General features: G+C 44.0%; 1 protein-coding gene across 4 annotated transcripts in view; it reads right to left on the bottom strand.

Annotated features, from left to right (window-relative positions):
* The window catches only part of LOC108269515 (leucine-rich repeat and fibronectin type-III domain-containing protein 2), a 144,838-nt gene that overhangs the window by 13,158 nt on the left and 106,745 nt on the right, over positions 1–24,935 (bottom strand). For all 4 annotated transcript variants that reach the window (XM_017475456.3, XM_017475457.3, XM_053682828.1 and 1 more), the window contains one exon: positions 3,462–4,857. In XM_017475456.3, the coding sequence (XP_017330945.1) occupies positions 3,462–4,837 (1,376 nt within the window). In that variant the 5' untranslated portion in view covers positions 4,838–4,857. The remainder of the gene's footprint in view (positions 1–3,461; positions 4,858–24,935) is intronic.

The raw sequence follows: 24,935 nt of genomic DNA, 5'->3' as shown, positions 1-24,935 counted from the left end.
GGATGACTAGCAATATGGGGACTATGCTAACACCCGAGATAATGTTGCCCCTATCAAATTTAAAAATGTTAGAGAGAAACATCCTGCACCATGGTACAACAATCATACTCATGCTCTCAAGAGAGCAATTTGTAATCTTGAGCGCAAATGGAAAAAATTCAAATCTAGAGGTTTTTCGAACTGTGTGGAAGGACAATATGTCTAGCTATAGACAGGCTCTAATAGCTGCTAGGGCAGAAACTCCTATAAATTAACCAAAACAATCCTAGGTTCTATTCACTAAAATATCTAGATAAAAAAATTATAAAATGTTGCCAAAACTGAACATTCCAACACACTTTAGTAGTAATGACTTCATGGATTTCTTCACTGAGAAAATTGAAAGCATCAGGAATATAATTGGAAATGTACAACCAACAGCAGCATCACAGGTTTTAGCCTCCAATATGGTTTCCCAAATACAATCGCAGTCCTTTACTGCTACTGGCCCGGAAGAGTTTAAAAAAATAATATATCAACACATCAAAATCAACCACATGTATACTTGATCCCATACCCACTAATTTAATGAAAGAGTCGCTTCCTGTAGTAGGAGAGAGTCTTCTCAATATTATTAACTCCTCTTTATCTCTAGGTCACGTCCCAAGAACATTCAAGCTGGCGGTTATGAAGCATCTCATTAAGAAAGCACAACTAGGTCCTAGTAAACTAGCAAATTACAGACCAATCTCAAACATTGTATTTATGTCTAAAACATTAGAAAAGATTGTCTGTTCAATTATGCTCCTTTTTGCAGAATAATGGTATCTATGAAGAATTTCTCTGGTTTCAGACCCCAACACAGCACAGACACAGCACTTGTCAAAATTACAAATTACTCACTTCTAGCATCTGACCAAGGCTGCATTTCACTGCATGTTTTACTTGATCTCAGTGCTGCATTCGACACCAAAGATCATGACGTACTCTTAGATAGATTACAAAACTATTTTGGTATTCAGGGACAAGCATTAAAATGGTTTAGATCCTACCTATCTGATTTTACCATTTTGGTTGTTTAAATGAACTGTCTAACTTAACGGCAGTAACGTATGGTGTGCCACAAGGATTGGTGTTAGGCCCCCTGCTGTTTTCTTTATACATGCTACCCCTTGGAAATATTATTAGCAAACATGGAATTAATTTCCACTGTTATGCTGATGATACTCAGCTATATATTTCTATAAGACCAATTGAATTTTTGTAATTTCCACGTTAACAGAATGTGTTAAAGATATTAAAGACTGGATGACCAGTAATTTTCTTTTACTAAATTCTGATAAAACAGATATATTCCTAATTGGACCAAAGATGGTAATGGTAAATATTCTGCACTTATATAGTGATTTTTTAACCTTAGTGGTTCTACAAAGTGCTTTACACTGGTTCTCATTCACACACCAATGGTAGCAGAGCTGCCATGCACAGTGCTAGCAGCTTGGGGTTCAGTGTCCTGCCCAAAGACACTTAGACATGTGAAGTCTAGTATAAAATACTGCTACTCACATATAAAGCCTTAAACAGTCAAGCTCCTTTGTATTTAAACAATCTTCTATCTTCAATCTTCTATCTGGCTGCAATACTTCACGCTCTTTAAGGTCACAAAACTCCAGACTTTTGATAATACCAAGGATATCAAAGTCTACTAAAGGAGGTAGCGCTTCTTCACATTTAAACTCTGGAATAGCCTTCCTGATAATGTTCGGGGTTCAGGCACACTCTCTCACATTGCAGTTAGCCTAGCATTCACATAACGATAGCAATGTCTAATCATCACACTCACAAGCTCTACACGTGTTGCCCTGGGGTAGCAGTGGGCCTGACTGAATTGAATTGAATAATGACATAATTAGTTTATGTGTCATTACAAGAATAGAATATCAGCCTGTCAGGCAGAGGCAGAAAATCTAGATAATTCTTCTCATTGATAAGAAGTGGGAAATTTAATTATTATCATGGGTCAAAACTGCATCCAATCAGCACCAGTTGTATCTAACTAAGAACTACTGACATGTACACAGTAGCAAGCAACAGGCAACACATCATTCTGTATGTACATGAAGTGGCACACAGCCGTGATTTCAGACACAATCACCAAAGCTACAGAATGGCAAGCAACATTTGAACATTTCTTCCAATGATAATCCACAAATTCAAATGATTCAAGTGATGAGCAGGAGGGAGGGGCCAGGCTGTGAAGAAGCACGCCTGGCACTGTGTTGTCTAATCAGTGAGAGAGAGAGATAAAGGAGTGGCTGGAAACTCCAGAGGGAGAGAGAGATGCACATGCACTTTTCTGTTATGTGTGAGTTCTGATTATGATTAAAGTTTACATTTATGTTTAGCTGGTTCCCACGTCCTTCTTGCCCATCTTTAAAGTGTTACAGGTCCCAGTAAATGTTTGACAAAAAAAATTAACATACACTTATCACTGTGGTTTCCTCTTATCCTGTCTTGTATGATCTGTTATTAAATGTGAACAGAGATATTATAGTGGAAAAAACAGCTTGGAAGGAAGTAGCATAGTTTGTTGGTGCTGCTGGTGAGTGTATGCAGCTAGTACACTTATCTTGCTTTGCTAATCTGCCAACAAATCTAGTAAGAAGCAACACATAACGTCAATTATTTCCTTTTTTTTTTTTTTTTTCCCCAAAATGTGGTGTGTCTACATTGTATAGAACTGTAGGCTATACATTTTGACTAATACTCAATTAGTCAAAAGATTTCTCAAAAGAACTAAAGAAACTCTAGAGAGTGCAAAAGAGACAACATACAAGTGTTTGAATGTAGGGTAAGGTTTATGAATATAGGATTGAGGATACTGAATAAAATTTTCAGCTGTTTTGTATTACATGATGAAGTCCTATATTATGCATAGTATTGTTTTGAGAATTACAAATGTTCATTGTTGTTGGTAAACGCAGAAAATACAATAGCTGCAAAAAAAAAATGTGAATGCACTTTGCACTCAAGCATATATCTTAATTAGGATTTTTTTCCATGGGTGCACAGTGGCATAGTGGATAGCATGTTTGCCTCACACCTCCAGGTTTGGGGGTTTGATTCCTGCCACTGCCCTGTGTGTGTGTGTGTGTGTGTGTAGTTTGCATGTTATCTTGTTTCCTACAATGGATTAGCACCTTGTCCAGGGTGTGCCCCACCTTGTGCCCCATGCTCCCTGGGATAGGCTCCAGGTTCCCTGTGACCCTGTAGGATAAGTGTTATAGAAAATGGATGGATTTCCTGACTTAACCTTGTTATTGGATTTATACTTTTAAAGGAACTTTTCAGTCCTTCCACCAATATAATAACAAGAACAGTAAAATAGTTAGAATGGAATGAGACAGAGAAGGAGGAAGAGTATTCCCAATCTGATTAGTATTCACAAGTTATAAGAGGGCAAAGACACTTTGAATGTTTACCTGTAAATCAGGACCTCATCATCTGAGCAGTTGTACTGGAGCTGGTACATTTTCACCTTTGGAGCTGTTTTGCTCACTACCCACTTGACCAGGGCAGAGACAGATGTGACCTCTGACACAGACACCACCTGTTCTGGCTGGGGTTTGGTCTCTCCTTTGCTGGTTTTTGTGGAGCTGGTGATGTCAGACAGCCTGGACTTGGGCTGTGAGGTACGGTTTGTGCCATTGCTGAGATGAGGCAGCTGAATGATGGAGAGTTCAATTGAGGCAGTGGATTCTCCTGCAGCATTGGAGGCAATGCAAGTGAAAGTGCCATAATCCCTTGAGGTGGTGATCATGATGTCCAGGGTGCCATTCTCGTAAATAGTGGCTCGTGAGGAGTTACTGATAAGTCGGTCATCAGGAGCCACCCAGTGTATGTAAGGCATGGGGTCACCTACTGCCTTGCAGCGTAGGCTGGCCGTCTGACCTTCAAGCACCAGAAGTTTGTGTGTATGTTGAGTAATCAAAGGTGGCTCACAGACAAACTCCTCCTCACGCACATACCAGAAGTACCGGCCCTTTAGGTTTGGAGGAGATGCGCAAGTCTCCATGTCATCCTCCCGCTTGAGTCGTCGCAACCACAAAACCTCACAATTACAATGAAGTGGGTTTCCACTGAAACTAAGGGATAACACAGGAGCATATGGTGTACTCAGCACTACAGTGGTCTGTGACCGTGCAAATATGGGATCTGGTGGAAGCTTCTGGAGCCGGTTTGATGTGAGGTCAAGTCTGGCCAACTTGTCCAAGTCTGTGAAAGTGCCCTCAGAAATGTGGCTGATGAGGTTGTGGTCAAGGCTGAGCTGGTGCAAGCTGAGCATCTTCCGAATGGCCTCCCAGGGTACACTCTGCAGGTTGTTGTAGGACAGGTCCAAATCCTCCAGCGTTAGGAGCAGGTCATCAAAGGACTCTTTTGAGATGTGGCCCAGCTGGTTGTTATTCAGAATGAGGTGCTGCAAGTTGACCAGACCTCTCAGAGCATCTGGGCCAAGCTCGGTTAGGCGGTTGCTGTCCAGATGAAGTGAGCGTAGAGTCTCAAGATCCACAAAAGAGAAAGGCTGGATGGAGCTTATGGTGTTCCGAGAAAGTGTCAAGTCCACAAGACTTGTCATGTTGACAAAATCCTGCTGTGTAATCCTGATAATGTAGTTCCCCCCCAGTCGCAGCTCGACAGTCCGACGGTCAATTTCATGTGGGACAAAGAGAAGGCCTTTAGAAGGACACAGGGTGCCTAGAGACTCAGACAGGTTCTGGCAGACACAGTACTTGGGGCATGCAGTGGCTGTCATCACTGTACTTCCCAGAAGCAGGAGGCTGCAGAACACTTTGGCCATGGTAGATCATGTACAAAGGCCTGAAAAGGCAATAAGAAAAAACAGGTCAGGTTGCCCTTACAAACACAGCAATTACATTTTGGGCCAATACCTCTGCAGAGCCTGTCTGTTAAAGATGCAGACTTCATTTTGAGATAGCACTCTATAGAGAAGGACCAAATCAGTCATGCTTATGTACAATACTGTGCCTATAGCTTCCACTTGTTTCACAGTGGGAAACAAAAGATAACCCAGAGAGGTGTCTTTTTCATCATATATATATATATATATATATATATATATATATATATATATATATATATATATATATATATATATATATATATACATGTTGGATGATTCACTGGGTAGTGGGTGAGCTTTGTTTAAAAGATGAAGAATCACTAACAATATTTCCTCAGTCATGTATCATTACATGGCTTGTGGACTTTAAGAAAACTATATTTACATTGTAATTTAAGATATCCCTGAGGGACCCCCATAGTTAACAGTTCACTGGTAAAGATATATAGACATTGTTTGCTCTATTTTACAAATTTGATGAGAGACTGAGAAGAGATCTAGAAGCTTTAGAAAAAAAAAACAGAAACAAACAAGCTTTTATGGTTAATGTCAGCCAATGAATCTGATGTTATGTTAATCATGTTGTGTTGTACTTAATGATATTTTGTACGCAAGAGCCCTGACATTCAACCTTTCAGACCTCTCTAGCCTTTCTTGGCTTATTTTGAGAATGTTTCTTCATTCTTGATGGTCTGAATATTGAAACACTGCTACAGAATGAAATCTGTCTGGGAGATGGAGGTGTCCGTGAAATTTGATGTTATTACTATCTGTATCTTCTTGGGAATAACAAGCAATCTCCACACTCACCCTCCCATCATCACTTTACATTAAGAACATAAATGGGCAGTCTCACATTAAGATAACATCCAGCGATTCCCCTGGACCTTTTTATCATTAAATTCAGTTATGCCCAAACCCTAAATCAATTTTAATCAGCTTTCCACTGGAATGATTCCTTAATAGCAAGCAGAATTGAAAAAGCAGGGGGACCACTATGATGACTCTGAAATCCCAGTGGAATAAAAAGGCTTTAATCCTGATCCACAGCCATCACCTATCCCCTTTTGAATGCACACAGTTGGTTTCCAATAAATCATAATTATGAGCGACATTTTGTGTGTGCCATTCTGAACATACATTGATGCTGCAGTGAAATAGATGCTGAGTTTCAGACTATATGTATTGAAATAGTATGCAGGAATGAGCTATTTGTGTGGGAGGAATAATCATATTAATCATACTGAAAAATGAGGAATATCCCACAGTGCAAGTTTAATTCTATTGCTACAGAATAGAATTAAACTTGAATTAAATATGTGTGACTAGAATATAATTGGCTTAAAACCAAGGGAATAAGTAATACTTGAAAAATATTATGAAGCAATATTTCTGATTACCAAAACCATGTAATCAAACCGGACAGAGTGAAAACAAATAAACTGAAAGACACAATAGAGGAAAGGTTTCCAGTTGGCCTTTTTTTTAATGCTAAATTTTACACAATCACTATGTGCAGTCATATGTTTATGCTAGAACCACATTTCGTTGCCAAGAGAATTCACATGGCTATGCTGTGACATGTCAAATGATGTCCTTTCTGAAAGTATGAACCAAAAATATCATCCCGAAAGGCAATTCCTGTCCTAGTACCATCTGATTTACACAATCATTAAGTGCATAATTCTTGTGAACATCAGGGCAAATATTACTCATTTTGCTCACACATTGCAACCTGGTTCGGTTCAACCCTCAGATTTGTGGATGTTGGTCACCCCAGCTACTGAATTGGCAGTTTGGTCTTGTGGTCATGGGACACAAATTGAAGGGAAAGTAGAAAAATTTCAACATGCCTGCAGGGTATTGATGGGCCACAGGTGCTCTTGTTCAGGATTCACCAATGGCCGGATTAAAGTTACCAAGAGGCACAAATTGAAAAAAAGAGACAAACAACCTGTAAAGTTCTCAGTCATACAGGACTTTAATCAAGTAATAAGATGGGAATCTATTTATCCTCATAAATACTAGATATTAACATGTCTACTTAAGGAAAGAAGAACAGAGACATATACAGTTTAGGTAAACTTGACTAAAAACACTTTAACATTGTTTTTATGGATGCTAGCTTCAGCAAGAACATTTGGGTTACGCATGTACATCTCGTTCTCTTCTCAGGGAACAGGGTTACATGCATAACCCAGACGTGGAATGAGTATACCCATTCCGCCATACTGAGGGTATGGGCTGTTTAAAAAGGTCTGAGCCCAAGTGTCACTGCAAGACACTCAAGCCCAGGGTGTAAACCATGTCCAAACTGTAATATCGAATGAATGTGTACGGTGTAGACCACCCTACTGCAGCACACACATCATGTAAGGGTACCCCTTTGGACAAAGCCTTCGAGGAGGTGACTCCCCTAGTGGAATGAGCGATTATGCCCAGAGGCGTAGTGAGACCGCATGCCTCATAAGTGATAGAGATTGCTTCCACTATCCAATTAGAGATGCGCTGCTTTGACACAGCATCACCTCTACTATCGCCACCAAAGCAGACCAGCAACTGCTTCGACTTACGCCACTGGCTGGAGAAGTGGATATAAGTACAGAGAGCCCTTACTGGACACAGAAGGTGCAATTTCTCTTGTGCCAGTTAGAGGAACGGAGGAGGGCAGAAAGCCTGCAACACTACTGGCTGGGCAGCAGACATAGACACTCTAGGAATATCCAGCCTAGGGTATAGTATAGGAAGGCCTTGGCTAATCCAGGGGCAAAGTCAAGGCAAGAAAGGGCAACAAAGAGAGCTTTTAGATCTCCTCGCTTGAGAGATGTCAGGGCCAGGAAAAGAGCTACCTTTAGAGTCAGAAGCTTCTCTGAGGCTGACTCTAAGGGCTCAAACGGGGCGCCTGACAGACCTTCCAGGACCACAGACAGGTCTTAGGAAGGTGTGTGTGGTCTGCAGATGGGCCTCGCCTGACATCATGCGTAAACCATGATGTTAGAGTATGTTGCCCTACAGAGGATCCATCAATAGGGTCGTGGCCAGCCGAAATGGTGGTCACGCAGACCCTAATTGTAAAAGGTGCCAACCTTTTAAAAAAGGTTGCCAACTCAGGTTGTAGAGACCAGAATCTAAGAGGTGGTGCCCCTCAAGGGCCAGACCAACACTTTCCATAGTTCTGGCCGAGGGTTATAAATCAATCCTCTGTTTTGAGACAGTAGATTCCTGTTAACAGGAATCTCACAGGGAGTGCTGTTTAGCAGGGATATTATCTCCAAGAACCATATTCGAGCTGGCCAATAAGGTGCTACTAGCAGCAGATGTAGATGGTCTTGGCAAACTCTCGCTAGAACTTTTGGAAGCAGAGCGACTGGTGAAAGGCGTGCAAGACGTGACCTCGGCCTTGTGTATACCATGATGTCCAGCCCTAATGATGCAGGAGGAGTGAGGGTGAACCACAGCATGCAGTGTGTTGTCTCCTCAGAGGCAAACACATCCACTTCTGCTTGGCTGAACCTCCGCCATATGGACTCCACCACTTGTGAATGTACCCTCCAACCCTCGGGCCTCAGCCCCTGCCTCGACAGGATATCTGCCACGGTTGCCTGAAATGTACATTGCACTCACTGACACAAACATTCCCTCTTCCCAGAGAATTATTTGTGCCTGTCTGAACAGGGGCCGCGAATGTAACCCTCCTTGATGGTTGATATATGAGACCAACACTGTATTGTCTGTTACAACTAACACATGGCGACCCCTCAGTTGAAGAAGAAAGAATTTCAGTGCTAGAAATATGGCCACTATTTATGACAACCTTTTATGTCCCCTGATACTTCTCTCCACAGCCCATCAGGACCGTTCCTTCTTTGCCTACTTGGCATTATTGATCATTCTCAGATCAGGCCTATCAACAGGCTGCGACTGTGGCCGACTGGTCCCCCTGGCTCTTCGCACTCACATTCTGTGCCTCTCTCACACTAGTGCTGGCCCGAGGTCCACTCATGAATGCCCAGGCGAACTCAACACAATGGGGAAGGAACTGGCTGAATGCCACCGTTTGCTGTTATACCTCGCAAAAACCTGTTGGCAATCGCGTTAATTGTGCCACCAAACAGGCCTGAAGGTTCAACATTGGAATCCAGAAGAGAGACCTTATCCTTATCCCGCATCACTTAGAGGTTGAGCCATAGATGTCTCTCTGCTGCAACCAAGCTACCCACTGAATGGCCGATATGACGGGCCATTTGCTTGGTCGCTCGAAGAGACGAATCCATGGTGCTGCGAAGCTCCGCCACTGCATTGGGCCCAATCCACCCCCCACCCCCACTGTCGAGCTCACTCAGCAGGTCTGCTTGGTAGGCCTGCAACACTGCCTTTGTATGCAGTGACCCACAAGCAAGACCCGCTGCCACATAGGCTTTGCAAGCCAATGCCGAGGTGGCCTTACATGGCTTGGATGGCAAAGCTGCCCCCCCTAAATTTCCTTCTGTTGATGGAGAGAGGTAGCTTGCAAGCACCTCCTCCACCTTCGGCATAGCCAAATACCCGTACTGTTCATTCCTGACGTTGACCAAATAGTCCGATGTCGTGGGGTTATAAATACAGCTGGTATACGGTTTACCCTGGAATTGTGATATTTCATCATGCAATTATGGAAAAAAGGGGAGTTGTCTGTGGGGAGCCTGCTATGAGCCACTTCCTCTTCCCCGGGCTGGTCTAAATTCAGTTTCTCTACAGCCCTAATAATCACTTCAAGCAGCTCTTTATAGTGTACATATAGCTTGAGTGCTGCTCTCCATTTTTAGTGCAATTGCTCCTCAGAGTCAGAGAGGGTGGATTGAATCTCCATACTTGAACAAGGATTCATGAAGTGAGCTCCAAAACCCAGAAGCGGCGAGTCAGACTTGGAGGACAGAGCAAGCGATAGAGCAGCATATCCGACTCTTCCTCCAGATCCATACGGTATCCTCAGGACCTGAGCCGGCTGGCTGCCTCAGCCGCAAGGCTCTGAAACCCAACACCCTTCAGCTGAGAAGAGAGCGAGCTGAGAGCATAGCTGCCTGACTGCGAAGCATTTACAAAGCATGCAATCAGTCCCCTCAAGGGCAGCTGCAGCATGCTCCACCCTCAGACACTTTACACAGAAAGTGTGTCCACCCTCCTCCATAATAAAACCAGAGCAAGGAATAACACACTTCCTGAACTCTCGCTGACTCATACTTATATTTTTTTAAATAGAGAGGAAGTGAAGAGTTTTTACGAGCTGACATGCCATCTTTACTGAAGATAATAAGGCTGATGATGTGGTTTACAGGCACCATTTTATATTCACTCGACATGCAAAATGCCACGTCATATGACAATGGCGGGTCTATAAATAGGCATGATTTCACACAAACTTCAGATACTGGTCACGTGTGATGGCGCTTCCCACAGCGTGAAGCTCACGTACCTTTTGAGTTCCCTTTGAAATGGAACTATATACTACAATTCCACTATCTAGTTTCCCACAAAAGAGTTTGGTTCCTCTCAAAGCTTCTGTCTCATGTCATCTCAGGATGTTTTTCATGCCACTAACGCATCTGTCTTACTCATTGGGGATCTAAATATGCATTCAAATTTATGTAAAGCTGCTTTGTGTCAAGGTCAATTGTTAAAGTGCTATACAAATAAAACTGAGTTGAATTGCATTATGTTATATCCGCCATGTTGCACCAAGCTATACTGACATCCATTCTTCATTAATGTAGTAATTTATAAATCTTTATTTGATATTCAAGGATATTCAAGGCATAATTATACCTTTCACTGGTACACTGTGACCCTCTCCGTGCACCACAGATCAAATGCTATTGTGCAGCTTGACAAGATGCGTCAGTTACCATGACAGACACATGATTTCAAACAGCCTGTGTGACTCACACAATTTATTCTCACAAACTGAGCATCTGAGAAATATTGCAAAAAAAGTTGTCTGCTCTCTCTCTGATCTTTGTGTTTTGACATGTCAGTAATGCTGTGCGCACTAAGGGAACTTGAAATGCGAGAGCGAGGATGAGCCCTGCTCTGACACAAACAGAAGAGAAGCCCACAGGGGCAAACAAGAAAAAAGAAAAATGTATTAAACAGTCTAGGTTGAAATAGACTAAAAAATGTAGACAGTCCAATATGAATTTTTAACATTTTTAGAAAGTTCATAATTTTTAATAATTCTATATTATGAGTATATATTTACTGAATTCAATTGCATTAGCCTGCATTCCCCTCTGAACTCAGACTCCTCCCTCTCGTGCAGAATCATTGGGAGTGTGCTTACGGCTCAGGATATAAGTCATTTTTGACAGCTGAAACCTGATTAGGTTGAATGCAGCACAAGCATGCCCTTTAGCAGGGCCGTGCCTCCCAGTCTCCTTTACTGCATTAGATATTCTCTCATAACTGCCTGTTGTGTTTATCCCAATCCAATCAACTCATGGCACAGCCATCAAAGGCATACTTCACAAACTACAGCAGTTTGAAACTGGTGAATACCTTGTTTTTAAAAGTCTATTTGAGCAGAACTTGGGGTTGTAAATGATTAAATAGAATAAGCGCGTCTCATCTGGGAAAGTGCTTTGAAACACGGACATCCATGGTCTCTTGAAGGAGACCAACAAAGAAGATGAGCACATTAAAGCTGTAGCTTTCTTTTTTAATTTAGCAGACACGAGGCCAAAGTGCTGCAGTCAAATGTAACATGGTATAACATGACATGGCAAGAGACAATTTAAAATCGAAAAATAAAGAGACTAATATTGAGAAAATGGCAAGTACTGAAATAAACATCTAGTAGGAATTTAGTATATTGCCAATATAGTTCTAGTTGTAATGATCACATTTAATACTGCAAATATCCTTTATATCCATCTATCTATCTATCTATCTATCTATCTATCTATCTATCTATCTATCTCTATCTATCTATCTATCTATATATATATATATATATATATATATATATATATATATATATATATACATACACACGTTATAACTGCCTGATTGATTACAGGATTGGGTCCTTGTCAATGATTTGATGATAACAATGGATGTTATTCACAAGAAAGATGGTCAGCTACATACAGTGACCTTCACTAATATTGACACCCTTGGAAAATATGAGCAAAGAAGGCTCTGAAAAAATGTCTTTACTGTGTAACCTTTTGATCTTTTGTTCACAAAAATACTCTGCTCTCATGGATAGCAAACAATTGCAAACAAAACACAGGTTTATAAGGCGCATGGTGGCTTAATGGTTAGCCCATTCGCCTTGCACCTCCAGGGGCCCACCGTGGCCCTGTGTGTGCGGAGTTTGCACGTTCTCCCGTGCTGTGGGGGTCTCCTCCGAGTACTCTGGTTTCCTCCCCCAGTGGACATGCATGCATGGAGACATGCATGGTAGGCCGATTGGCATGAATGGGTGTGTGAATGTGTATGTGATTGTGCCCTGCGATGGATTGGCACCCTGTCCAGGGTGTACCCTGCCTTGTGCCTGATGCTCCCTGGGATAGGCTCCAGGTTTCCCCGTGATCCGGAAAAGGATAAAGCGGTAGAAGATGGATGGATGGATGGATGGACACAGGTTTATAAAAAAAACAAAAACTTATAGTTGCAGTAAAACTTGTGTGCAGCAAAAATTTATACCCTTTTTGTCAATACTTTGTGCTATGTCCCTTTGCCAAGAAAACAGCTCTGAGTCTTCTCCTATAAACCCTGATGAGGTTGGAGAATACATGGCAAGGGATCTGAGACCATCTCACCATACAGAATCTCTCCAGGTCCTTCAAATTTGAAGGTCCATGCTGGTGGACTCCCTTTACAGTTTACCCACGGTTTTCTATGGGTTTCAAGTCAGGGGACTGGGATGGCCATGGCAGGACCTTGATTCTGTGGTCAGTAAAGCATTTTTTGTGTTGATTTTAATGTATGTTTTCGATCATTGTCCTCCTGGAAGATCCACCCATGGCCCATTTTAAGCTTTCTGGCAGAGGCAGTCAGGTTTTCATTTAATATTTGTTGATGTTTGATAGAGTCCATGATACCATGTATCCTAACAAAATGTCCAGGTCCTCTGGCAGAAAAACAGCCCCAAAACATTAAAGAGCTACCACCATATTTAACCGTGGGCATTAGGTACTTTTCCAAATGGCTACCTCTCTGTGTGCGCCAAAACCACCTCTGGTGTTATTTCCAAAAATTTCTATTTTGGTTTCATCTGACCATAGAACCCGATCCCATATGAAGTTCCAGTAGTGTCTGTGAAGTGTAGATGCTTGAGTTTGTTTTTGGATGAGAGTCGATGCTTTTTCTTGAAATCCTTCCAAACAACTTGTGGTGATATAGGTGAGTTCGGATTGTGGTTTTGGAGACTTTCTGACCCCAAGACACAACTAACTTCTGCAATTCTCCAGCTGTGATCTTTAGATTTATTATTTTTTTTTGGCCACTCGAAACATCCTCTTCCCAGTGCATTGACACAATACAGTAAATTCCAGGTTGATTCATAACATTTCCAGTTGACTGGATCTTCATAATTATTGCCCTGATAGTGGAAACAGGCATTTTCAATGCTTGTTCTATTTTCTTATTGCCACTTTCCATTTTGTGAAGCAACAACCTTTTGACATACATCACAGCAATATTCCTTGGTCTTACCCATTGTTATGAATGACTAAGGGTATTTGGCCTATGTTTTACATTATATTTATACCCCTGTGAAACAGGAAGTCATGGTTGATTTCCTTTTCCTACTCACCCAGGTGTACCAAATGTTTTTCAAATATATTTTTGAAATCAAGCATGGAATACAGAAACTGAGAACAAATTATTGGGATTGGCAGAAGGAAAAATGTCCAAATGAACAATACTGTCTATGTGACCAAAGCTACAAATCCTTAAGACACAAAGTGGTGGGACTAAGTAGAGCAGTGATTACAAGCATGCCATAAGATCTTCACATGCCTAGGTCAAGAATAAGCACCTCATCAATCACTCCAATGAAATGCACTGCTTATTTAAAAAAAATCCAAAACAACAAATGCACAGATTTTCAACATCTTCCAGGTATCTTTCTATAGACCTTAGTAAGCACTACAGTTCTTTTGGCCACATCCATCAACAAGAACCTTGGAGAAAACACACCATTGGGGATACATTGTGACCGCAGGTGAACTTTCCCCATTTGCAAGTTGGGTAATAAGATCCAATACTATAAGCATGGGGCATGATAGAACAGGGAATGGGATGGTGGTAATGCAGGCAAGTAGGTCAGATTTATATTTGCTCCCCAGAGTTTTGTTCTAGTTATAACTTTGAATTTTCAATTCTGACTCTGCCGAATGCAAATCACAGATATATATTAATGCACTCATTTTTATAAATGATAATTTCCTCAGAAACAACTTATACAGATCTTGGCATGGTGGATGCTCCACATAAACATATTATTATTATTATTATTATTTTAAATTTAATGTTGATATGGTCTAAATACTCTATAAGCAGTCTCTAGAGTCAGTGCTTTGTAACAGTCAGAGGTAACAGTGTAACTTTTGACAGTACATTTTCCAACATATTATAGTCTTCTATAACTATAAATTGATTGAAAATATGTTGTTCTTAAATTACTTTTAAAGAATTGTTTCCAAATTGCTATAAGAGGAATAGAATGTTTCAGGGAGTGTGGTTATTGGGAAATATTCAACTTGAAGGTGGTAACAGTAACACATTGCATGGGGACACATCACACCACACCATCATTGATTATTAGACTTAACTGTTTATTATGTATGTCTATGTGATTCCATTTAAGAAGGCACTTGACTTTACAAGGGTGTACCAAATATAGGGCCAACCTGCTGTGTTCCAGCTCAGATTTTAAAGTATGCAATGACTTTTGCCTAACAATTGCATAAAGGAAAAAACTGGTGACACAACAATGGGCAATTGAATACCCATTTGAATAGCCATTAATGGCTTGCTCTGACATTTTGATTACATACTTGATAATGACTATGATTAAAAAAAAAAAAAAGATGAAGCTGTTATGCTTGACAGTGTGGAAGAAGAAAAACAATTAACATTTTCTTGGATATTCTGTGCAGACTTCCATCCTATGGTTTATAAGATATTGATAAGACATTGATGGTTTATAAGATAATGAAGATAATCCACATTGTAGATTGATAACATGTACAGATACAATGTTGATCATATTTATCAGGGCAATACCAACAAGTCTTCTCCTACACACATTAAGCACAGCCTAAGAAACCCAGGATTTGATGAGGAGTAGATTAGTGAGTTTCTATTTGATTGACTTCAAATCTCTTCACCTAAGCAATTTTAGAGGCAAGTGATCAAATGTTTCCATGAAATGATCACTGGCTTAATTGCAGACAAAAATGCTCAATGAGGCTTAGAACTTTAGCTGAAGTAATTTGGACAGAGGGGCTATGGGAAGGGGAACTAATTTTTGAAGTTTGAGCAAACCACTGTAATTAGCTTTTTATGTTAAATCTTACCAAGACAGAGAGCTATGCAGTCTTTGCTGAAGTTTTTCTCTCACAAAGTTCAGGAGAATGTTCATTTGCAAACCAGTATTATAGAAAAAAAAAAAAAAGTTTGCATACCACAAATCTTATTGCATAATCTTTTAATATAAGAGTAGCCCAATTTGTTCTTATTCATTTTTTTTTATTATTGTTTGTTTTTGTAATGACAAACTGAAAATTACTTCAGTAGTTCACAAACTTCCAAATAGTGTTCCAAACATTTATATTTTATTCATTTCCATGGCTGAATATTTAAGAAATTTCCTGAAGGCATTAAATACATATTTAATATACATTTTACAGAATTAGTATTTCTATAGCGCTTCTTATAGCCTAGGCCATCTTTATGTAGATCAATAATTCTTTTTTTCAGATCCTCAGAGAGTTCTTTGCCATGAGGTGCCATGTTGAACGTCCAGTGATCAGTATGAGGGAGTGTGAGAGCAATGACACCAAATTTAACACAATTGCTCCCCATTTACACCTGAGACCTTGTAACACTAACAAGTCACATGACACCAGGGAGGGAAAATGGCTAATTGGGACCAATTTGGACATTTTCACTTAGGGGTGTACTCACTTTTGTTGCCAGCGGTTTAGACATTAATGACTGTGTGTTGAGTTATTTTGAGGGGACAGCAAATTTACACTGTTATACAAGCTGTACACTCACTAATTTACATTGTAGCAAAGTGTCATTTCTTCAGTGTTGTCACATTAAAAGATATAATCAAATATTTACAAAAATGTGTGGGGTGTACTCACTTTTGTGAGATACTGTGATCAATAAAGACTCATTATCATTATAATATAAATAATTCACAACATTAAAGTCCATAAATAAAGTTATGTGTAATAAAGTGGAATGACACAATAAAAAAGTATTGAACACGCTAATTGAAATTTATTTAATACTTAGTGGAGAAGCCTTTGTTTGTAATGACAGCTTCAAGATGCTTCCTGTATGAAGAAATTAATCAGCCGCAGTATTCAGGTGTGATTTTGGCCCATTCTTCTAAACATATTGTGTTTAAATCTTGTTTAATTGGATTCAAGTCAGGTGATTGACTGGGTCATTCTAATGCCTTGATTTTGTAAGAAAGAGTGTGAAAATATTGCCAAGTCAAGATGTGCCATGCTGATAGACTCTTACTCAAAAAGAGTGAGTGGTGTAATATAATCAAAAGGTGCTTCAACAAAGTATTAATTTAGGGGTGTGCACACTTATCTGACTAGGTAATTGTAAGTTATTTATTTTTCTTTTTTCCCTAAAATTGTTTCTGATTGTTTTTCACTTCGTTTCACTTCATACTTTGTAATTTCACATTAAAGGTGGTAAAATATCTGACACAATCTTAGTTTCCTTCTTTACCTCACAAATCATGAGATTTTAACAGAGGTGTGTAGACTTTTTGTATTGTTGCGACGGACCGACAGCCGGCGCACATAATAAAGTCGCTCCTTCCCCAACTGCCGCACCGGCACGAAGCGGACAGCCTCGTGCCAAACACACCGTCAGCCGGAAGGACCGTCATGGTGGGGCAGGACCGTTGACGCTATACCGGCCGGCGATTGGGGAGTCCGTTGGGGAAATTCCACCACTCAGGCGACGGCGGAGGAGGATAAAAGGACACGCTTCCGGCCACGCGAGGAGAACGGCGAAGACACAGACTCCGTGCGTGCTCTTCAGCGGCATATAGGCACGCCAACATTGAGCACGACGGTATCCTCTCCCAAATCTCTAATTCCTTTCTCTCTCTCTCCATCTCTCCCCGAAGGTGCGAGCGCGGACGAGACCGCCGGGTGGTGAGATCGCGTTCAACGGTGGATGACGGCACGGGAGACCCATGCGCATGTCTCGGGAACCCCGACACGCCCTCGAGAAGGTCACAACGCCAGCCACACCCCCACGAAACCCCTCGCACTCACACGCCCTCACCTCCTCACGACAGACAATTCACACACAGACAAATAAAGCACCCATTTTGACTACAACCTGTCTCTTGTGGGTCTGTGCTCCGCCCTCCCCCGGGCTAATTCCCCTACACTGGTGGAGGATGCAGGCATGGTGTGGGCGAACCCCCTACCAGGCAGCGACAGAGTTCCATCGCTGGGCTTATTGACCGGGGGCCCGACCACGCGGACAGCTGAACACCCTCATTCGGATAATTAAAAGGTGGCTCCGGCCGGATCAGCATACCGCTGCGGAGGTGGCGGAAAAAATGGCTGCAGACCGGTTCCTGAGAGCATTACCCCGCACAGAACGCCAGGCAGTAGGGGCGCAAGCACCGACAACGCCCCAGGAGCTCCTAACCGCCCTGGAGTGAACCAAGGCCACCCTTGAGCTCAGCCAAGGTGAGCAGCGGCTCCCCGACTAGCCCTTTGGTGCCCCTGGCCCCCGGTCCGACCGCCAGCCCCGTCCCGGCACCAGGAGGACTCGCCAGAGGTCGCCCGTTCGTGTAACCCCCGTGGACGAGCCCATGCCTACAGAGCCGGAGACGGAACCTGCCCGGCCGCTTCCGAAGCCATGGTTAGCGGGCTGCGCCCTCCATCTACAACAGCCACCGGAGGCCCCCTCCCTGACGGTGTGGGTCGAGGAGAACCCGGTAACCGCCCTGCTGGACACCGGGAGCACGGTGACCCTCCATTCTACCCAAAGGGCGTTGCCAGGAGGGGGTTGTCACCGTAACCTGTGTCCATGGGTCACCCGGGAAGTTCCCGCAGCCGAGGTCCAGATCCGGGGCGAAGCCGGGGCCTGGCCCCTCCAGGTGGGCCTGATCCCCGAGCTCCGGGTGCCCCTGCTCCTTGGATGGGACTGGCCAGGATTCCCGACGGGCCTACCTGGCCCAGGACGACGGAGGCTCCACCACGGAAGGTAAGGCCCCCCAACCCACTAACCCTCTGCGTTCTGTCTTTCACCAGGTGAACCGGGGGGGGGAGTTCGGACGGGAGCAGAAGGAGGACGACCGCCTGAAGCATTGCTCGGCCCAGGTGCGAGTGATAGAGGGGGTCGACCAGAGCCCTGACCTGACACTCCCTACTTCATACTTTCTCGTCCGGGGTGGTCTCCTCTATCAGCGGGCCTGCCGCCGCGGGGAGCAGGTGGACCTACTGGTGGTGCCCAAACCCAAGACCCCAACCGTACTGCATCTGGCTCATACCCATCCCCTCGGCGGCCACCTGGGCCCACGAAACACCCTGGAGAAGCTGAGGGACCGCTTTGTGTGGCCCGGAATGGACGCAGAGGTCCGGGCCTTCTGCCAGCAATGCCCGCAGTGCCCCACGGAGGCCCCCACCGGCGCCCCTTATCCCTCTGCCCATTATCAGCGTCCCGTTCGAGCGAGTGGGCATGGACCTCGTGGGCCCCCTTCCCAAGTCTGCCTGGGGCCATGAGTACATCTTGGTCATTGTTGACTACACCACCCGGTACCCCGAGGCGGTGCCGCTGCACAAAGCCACCTCCCAAAACATCGCCAGGGAGCTGGTACTCCTGTTCAGTCGGGTGGGGATTCCAAAGGATGTGCTGACCGACCAAGGTACGCCCTTTGTGTCTAAATTAATGGCCGATTTGTGTCGACTGTTACAGGTGAAGCACCTTAAGACGTCGGTCTACCACCGGCAAACCGACGGGCTGGTCGAGAGGTTCAACCAGACGCTCAAACGGATGCTGCGCTGGGTGGTGGACGAGGAGGGGAGGAACTGGGACCTCCTCCTCCCCTACGTGCTCTTCGCCGTCCGAGAGTGCCCCCAGGCGTCCACAGGCTTCACCCCCTTTGAGCTCCTGGTCGGACGGTGCCCGCGGGGACTGTTGGACGTGGCTCGCGAAGCCTGGGAGGAGCAACCATCCCCCTTCCGCTCGGTCATCGAATATGTGCAGGAGATGCAAGCGAGGATTGACCGGGTAGCTCCAATAGTCCGGGAGCACATGCACACCGTGCAGGAGGAGCAGCGAAGGGTATACAACCGCCCAGCGCAGCCCCGAGAATTCCAGCCGGGGGATCGGGTCCTCCTGTTAGTACCCAGCAGCGCCTGTAAGTTCCTGGCCCGGTGGCAAGGCCCGTATACGGTCCTCGAGCGCCGGGGCCCTGTCAACTACCGCCTGCAACAGCCCGGTAAGCGCGCGGAGGAGAAGCTCTACCACGTGAACCTGCTAAAGAAGTGGGTAGAACGGCCCCGGTAGTGTCAGCGTACGCGGCCCGGGACACGGACCATGGCAAGCGTACCTTGGTCGGTTTGGGGGAGGACCTTAACCCTGCCCAGAGACAGGAGCTCACTGAGTTGGTAGACCAATTCTCTGATGTGTTTTCGGCCTCCCCAGGGATGACCCAGCTGGTCCACCACGAGATCAAAACTCCTCCCGGCGTAGTGGTGAGACAAAGGCCCTACCGTGTTCCAGAGGCCCGACGCAAAGCCATCGAGGAAGAAATTGGTCGGATGCTGCGGGATCACATCATAGAGGAGTCCAGCAGCCCCTGGTCCAGCCCCATCGTCGTCGTGCCAAAGCCGGACGGGAGCATGCGGCTTTGCAACAACTTCCGGAGGCTGAACCAGGTATCGGAGTTCGACAGCTACCCCCTCCCCCGAGTGGACAACCTTGTTGAGAGACTGGGGAGGGCCCGGTTCATATCTACCTTGGACCTGACCATGGGCTACTGGCAAGTTGCGCTAGCACCGGACGCAAGACCCAAGACGGCCTTTAGCACAGCCACCGGCCACTGGCAGTACCGGGTTCTCCCCTTTGGACTACACGGGGCACCCGCAACGTTCCAGAGGTTGATGGACATCATCCTGCGGCCCCCCGTACGTTTGCAGCTGCCTACCTGGACGACGTAGTCATCCACTCCTCCACATGGGCCGACCACCTGTTTCATCTAGGGGAGGTCCTGAAAGCGCTCCGGGAGGCCGGCCTGACAGCCAACCCCAAGAAGTGCCACCTAGGGCTGACTGAGGCCCAGTACCTGGGATACCGCATTTTCCGAGGGATGCTGAAGCCACAGACAAAGAAAATCGAGGCCGTAAAGGACTACCCTCGACCAACATCGAAGAAACAGGTACGTGCCTTCTTGGGGTTGGCGGGGTACTACCGGAGGTTTATGCCTAACTTCTCTGCTGTAGCTTCCCCCCTCTCAGATCTCACAAAGAAGGGCCAGCCAGACCGGGTCAGGTGGTCGGCCGACGCAGAGAGGGCCTTCCAAGCCCTGAAAGGTGCCCTCACCAGCGCGCCGGTACTGCGCAACCCGGACTTTGCCCTCCCATTCACGGTGCACACTGATGCGTCCGAGACCAGGCTTGGCGCCGTCCTCTCGCAGACCTTCGACGGAGAAAAACACCCGGTCCTCTATATCAGCCGGAAGTTGTCCCCCGCTGGGAGAAAATACGCAGCCGTCGAGCGAGAGGCCCTGGCAATAAAGTGGGCCATCGAGGAGCTGCGGTACTACCTGGCTGGCCGGCACTTCGTCCTCGTAACGGACCACGCCCCCCTACAGTGGATGGCCAAGGCCAAAGACACAAACGCCCGGGTAACACGCTGGTTCCTCGCCTTACAGGATTTCTCGTTTCAGGTTCAGCACCGGGCGGGGGCCCAACATGGTAATGCAGATGGGCTCTCGTGACGAGAAGCACTCTGGGCCCACCACCGAGCGGCAGTAGGCTCGGAGCTGAGGGGGGGGTACTGTCGCGACGGACCGACAGCCGGCGCACATAATAAGAAAGTCGCTCCTTCCCCAACTGCCGCACCGGCACGAAGCGGACAGCCACGTGCCAAACACACCATCAGCCGGAAGGACCGTCACGGTGGGGCGGGACCGTTGACGCTACACCGGCCGGCGATTGGGGAGTCCGTCGGGGAAATTCCACCACTCAGGCGACGGCGGAGGAGGATAAAAGGACGCGCTTCCGGCCGCGCGAGGAGAACGGCGAACAGACAGACTCCGTGCGTGCTCTTCAGCGGCATATAGGCACGCCAACATTGAGCACGACGGTATCCTCTCCCAAATCTCTAATTCCTTTCTCTCTCTCTCCTTCTCTCCCCGAAGGTGCGAGCGCTGGGTGGTGAGATCGCGTTCAACGGTGGATGACGGCATGGGAGACCCACGTGCACGCCCTCGAGAAGGTTACAACGCCAGCCACACCCCCACGAAACCCCTCGCACTCACACGCCCTCACCTCCTCACGACAGAATTCACACACGGACAAATAAAGCACCCATTTTGACTACAACCTGTCTCTTGTGGGTCTGTGCTCCGCCCTCCCCCGGGCTAATTCCCCTACAGTATGCATTGTATGCCTCAGTACAGGTGGACAAATCAGTAAACAGGGTGCCTCGGACAAGCAGATTTCATGTTTGAACTATTAGTTTTTTAATTATATTTGCCCAGTGGACAAGCAGATTCAACATTGAGAAAAAGAAAGAAGAAATGCAGGCTTTTATAAATACCAAAGAAAGGAAAGTGCAGCATAAAGCTGTCAAATAACTCTTCTGCTTACTACATGCAGTCACTTCTTGTTATAAAGACGCTAACCGGGCTTTTACTTGCTCAGTGGCCTATCTTACAAAAATGTGTTGCCCCCAATCCCCTTTCATGCTATTGCTTGCCTGTAAGCTATCTTGATAATCCATAACTGCTAGTTGAAAAAAACCCCAAATTGGTTTCAGTCATGGAAAACTACAGCTCAGATTTATACTGTACTACAAATATATAAAATTATAGGGAATGTAGAAAAGCATCTACTGAGTAGAAATAGTCAGAAGAACTAAAAAATTGGGAAAAAATTAAAAACCAAGAACCAGCTAGGTAGCATTAAAGAAATATCCACTTTGTTAGATGATAAACGTTCACTGCTAGCAATTGTTGGAAAATATTAGATAGATCACATCCATCATCAGAACCAGCTATCTGTCAGTGATTAACTGCGATTAACTGCCTTCAATCTCATTTAGGGAACAACTGTGTTATTAAACCACCCTAGGCTTAGATAAATTCCAGGGCAATACTCTACCAGCCCATCTTAGAACTAGGATGTAAATGCTTTCAATCCATCTTGCCTTTCATTTTGTCCCACAAGCAGCATTTTTTTCATAACAAGCCCACCATAGAAAGGTCAGCTTTATTAAAAGCCCCTCATGCCATCTAGTTTCCACTCCCACCTCTATTCCCCCACACTGCTGCCCTACTATTTTCTGCTGCTAATCACTTCAACTCGCACACACACAAACATGTGCTCAATCTTCTCTCTATAATGAATGTGTTGACGACATCTCACGTTTCCTTGTATGTAACTCACAAAAGCCCTTACAGGAGAATAATAAAATCTAGTGGGACAGATATAATATGGAGAGGCAACATCAGAAACATTGAGATTATGGAACTTACATGTTGTACAAATTAATTTTACCACAGGATGTAGAAGTTTAAAAAATTTGATTGCTCCTCTGTTCAACAGCAGGTTAATCAAACAATGGCTTGTGGGTTATGTTGTGTTTACATTCTTCTAATCGGCTGCCTTGATTTTTTTTTTTGTCTGTGTCTGTTTGTGTGTGTGTGTGCTTCACAATTCCATTAAATTGTACCATCATTCCAGCATTTGCATTTCAGTAATTAGATAATTCAACATCTAAAGCAACACAAGCATACGTACACATGAAGTGGATAAAGTGGCTTTTTCCACCTCTAATGTGATATAGCAACCCACAAAATTCGAGTAAAAGACAAAAGGACAAAGAGGGAAAGAACTTACAATAACCTGGTTACCCAAGTGTGCACAAACCTTAACTAATACTTTGTTAAAGCACATTTTCCCGTAATACAGCACTTAATAGTTTGGTGTAAAAGACTACCAAATTAGCACTTCTTCATTTGGTAATTTTATTCCACCCTTCCTTCCAAAAAATGCTCCACATCTATCAAATTGCGAGCAGCTTTTCTGTACACAGCCCTCTTTAAGTCATTCCACAGGTTTTCAACAGGGTTTAGATCTGGGCTCTGACTGGGCCATTCTAAAACTATAATCTTCTTCTTCTGAAGCCATTCCTTTGTTGACTTGGATTTGTGCTTTGGATCATTGCCGTGCTGGAAGGTGATATTTTTTCATCTTCAGCTGTCTAACAGAGGCCTGCAGGTTTTGTGCCAAAATCTATTGATATTTGGAGCTATCCATGATTCCCTCCTACTAGACTAGAGCCCCAGTCCCATCTGAAGTGAAGCAGCCCCATAGAATGACACCATGCATCACTGTGGATATTGTGTTCTTTGGGTGATAAGCTGAATGAGGCTGCAGTAATTTGGACACAGGAACAGGAGCTAATTTTTGAAGTTTGAGCAACCCACTGTAATGAGCTTTGTATGGGAAATCTTACCAAGACATAGACCTATGCACTCATTACTGAAGTTTTTTCTCTTGCAAACTTCTAGAGACCATTTATTTCCAAACTAGTATTATAGAAAGTAAATTTAAGAAATACTTTGTGTACCACAAATCTACTTGCAGAAACTTCCATACATTGAATGTGAATGTGTACAATATGTGACCACTTCTTAGCCATATATTTCATCAGCCGAGCTTTAGCATATTAACATTTTGCCAGTGGTATCTGAATAAGGAAGCCCTGTAACAGTTAAATTAACTTTGTTTTCAATGCAAGTGTAGCCCAATTTGCTTGTTATTCTTTTTTTATTGTATACATTTTTGTAATGACAATCAGAAAAATTACCACTTTGGTAGCTCACAATTTCTAAGCATTTATATTTTATTAATTTCCATGGCTGAATATTTTATATTAAAAAATTCCATGTTTTACATTTGAATACGAAGTTGAACGTTACTCTTTAATTCTGAGCACAGTCACATGCTCCATTATACAGTCAATGGGGTACATGCTTATGCAGTCAGCTAATTGTGTTTTGTTCTATTTGTTTTTCACTTGAGTTCTGTTGGTTGCCATATCACATTAAGGTGTAAAAAGATCTGACATGATTTATTTTGATTTTCTTTTCTTTTGCATCACAAAAACCTGCAATTTTAACATGGGCGTGTAGACTTTTTATATTTCCCTGGGATCATGCCCTTAGTTAAATAATGAATACTTTATAAACCTTACACAAAGAGCTCTGCCATGGTAATGCTATGTATTGATATTGTGAAATTATGATGTCACCAAAATTCTTTTTCCCTAATATCCTTATATTCTCTTAGAGATGATGGAGTGTGTCTGTTTTAGTATTAAGTATATTTAGTGAGACTCATAGTCAGTTATTATGAATAAATTATTCAAGAAGCACTCTTTCCCAGCATGCAACACAGGGTTTAAGCAGATAACCATTCACGCCTGGTATTCCCATGTGTCTCAAATGTCTTCAGTGACCAATTATGATAGCATTTTGTCAATAGAAGGGTTGTCAAATCTGCCGAAAGCAGCCTGATATCACTTAAAAACCAGACACAGA

Source organism: Ictalurus punctatus, chromosome 9 (genome assembly GCF_001660625.3).
Source record: "Ictalurus punctatus breed USDA103 chromosome 9, Coco_2.0, whole genome shotgun sequence".
NCBI classification, from domain to species: domain Eukaryota; kingdom Metazoa; phylum Chordata; class Actinopteri; order Siluriformes; family Ictaluridae; genus Ictalurus; species Ictalurus punctatus.
The sequence above is the reverse complement of the archived record's forward strand: the minus strand, read 5'-3'. Positions and strand labels throughout refer to the sequence as shown.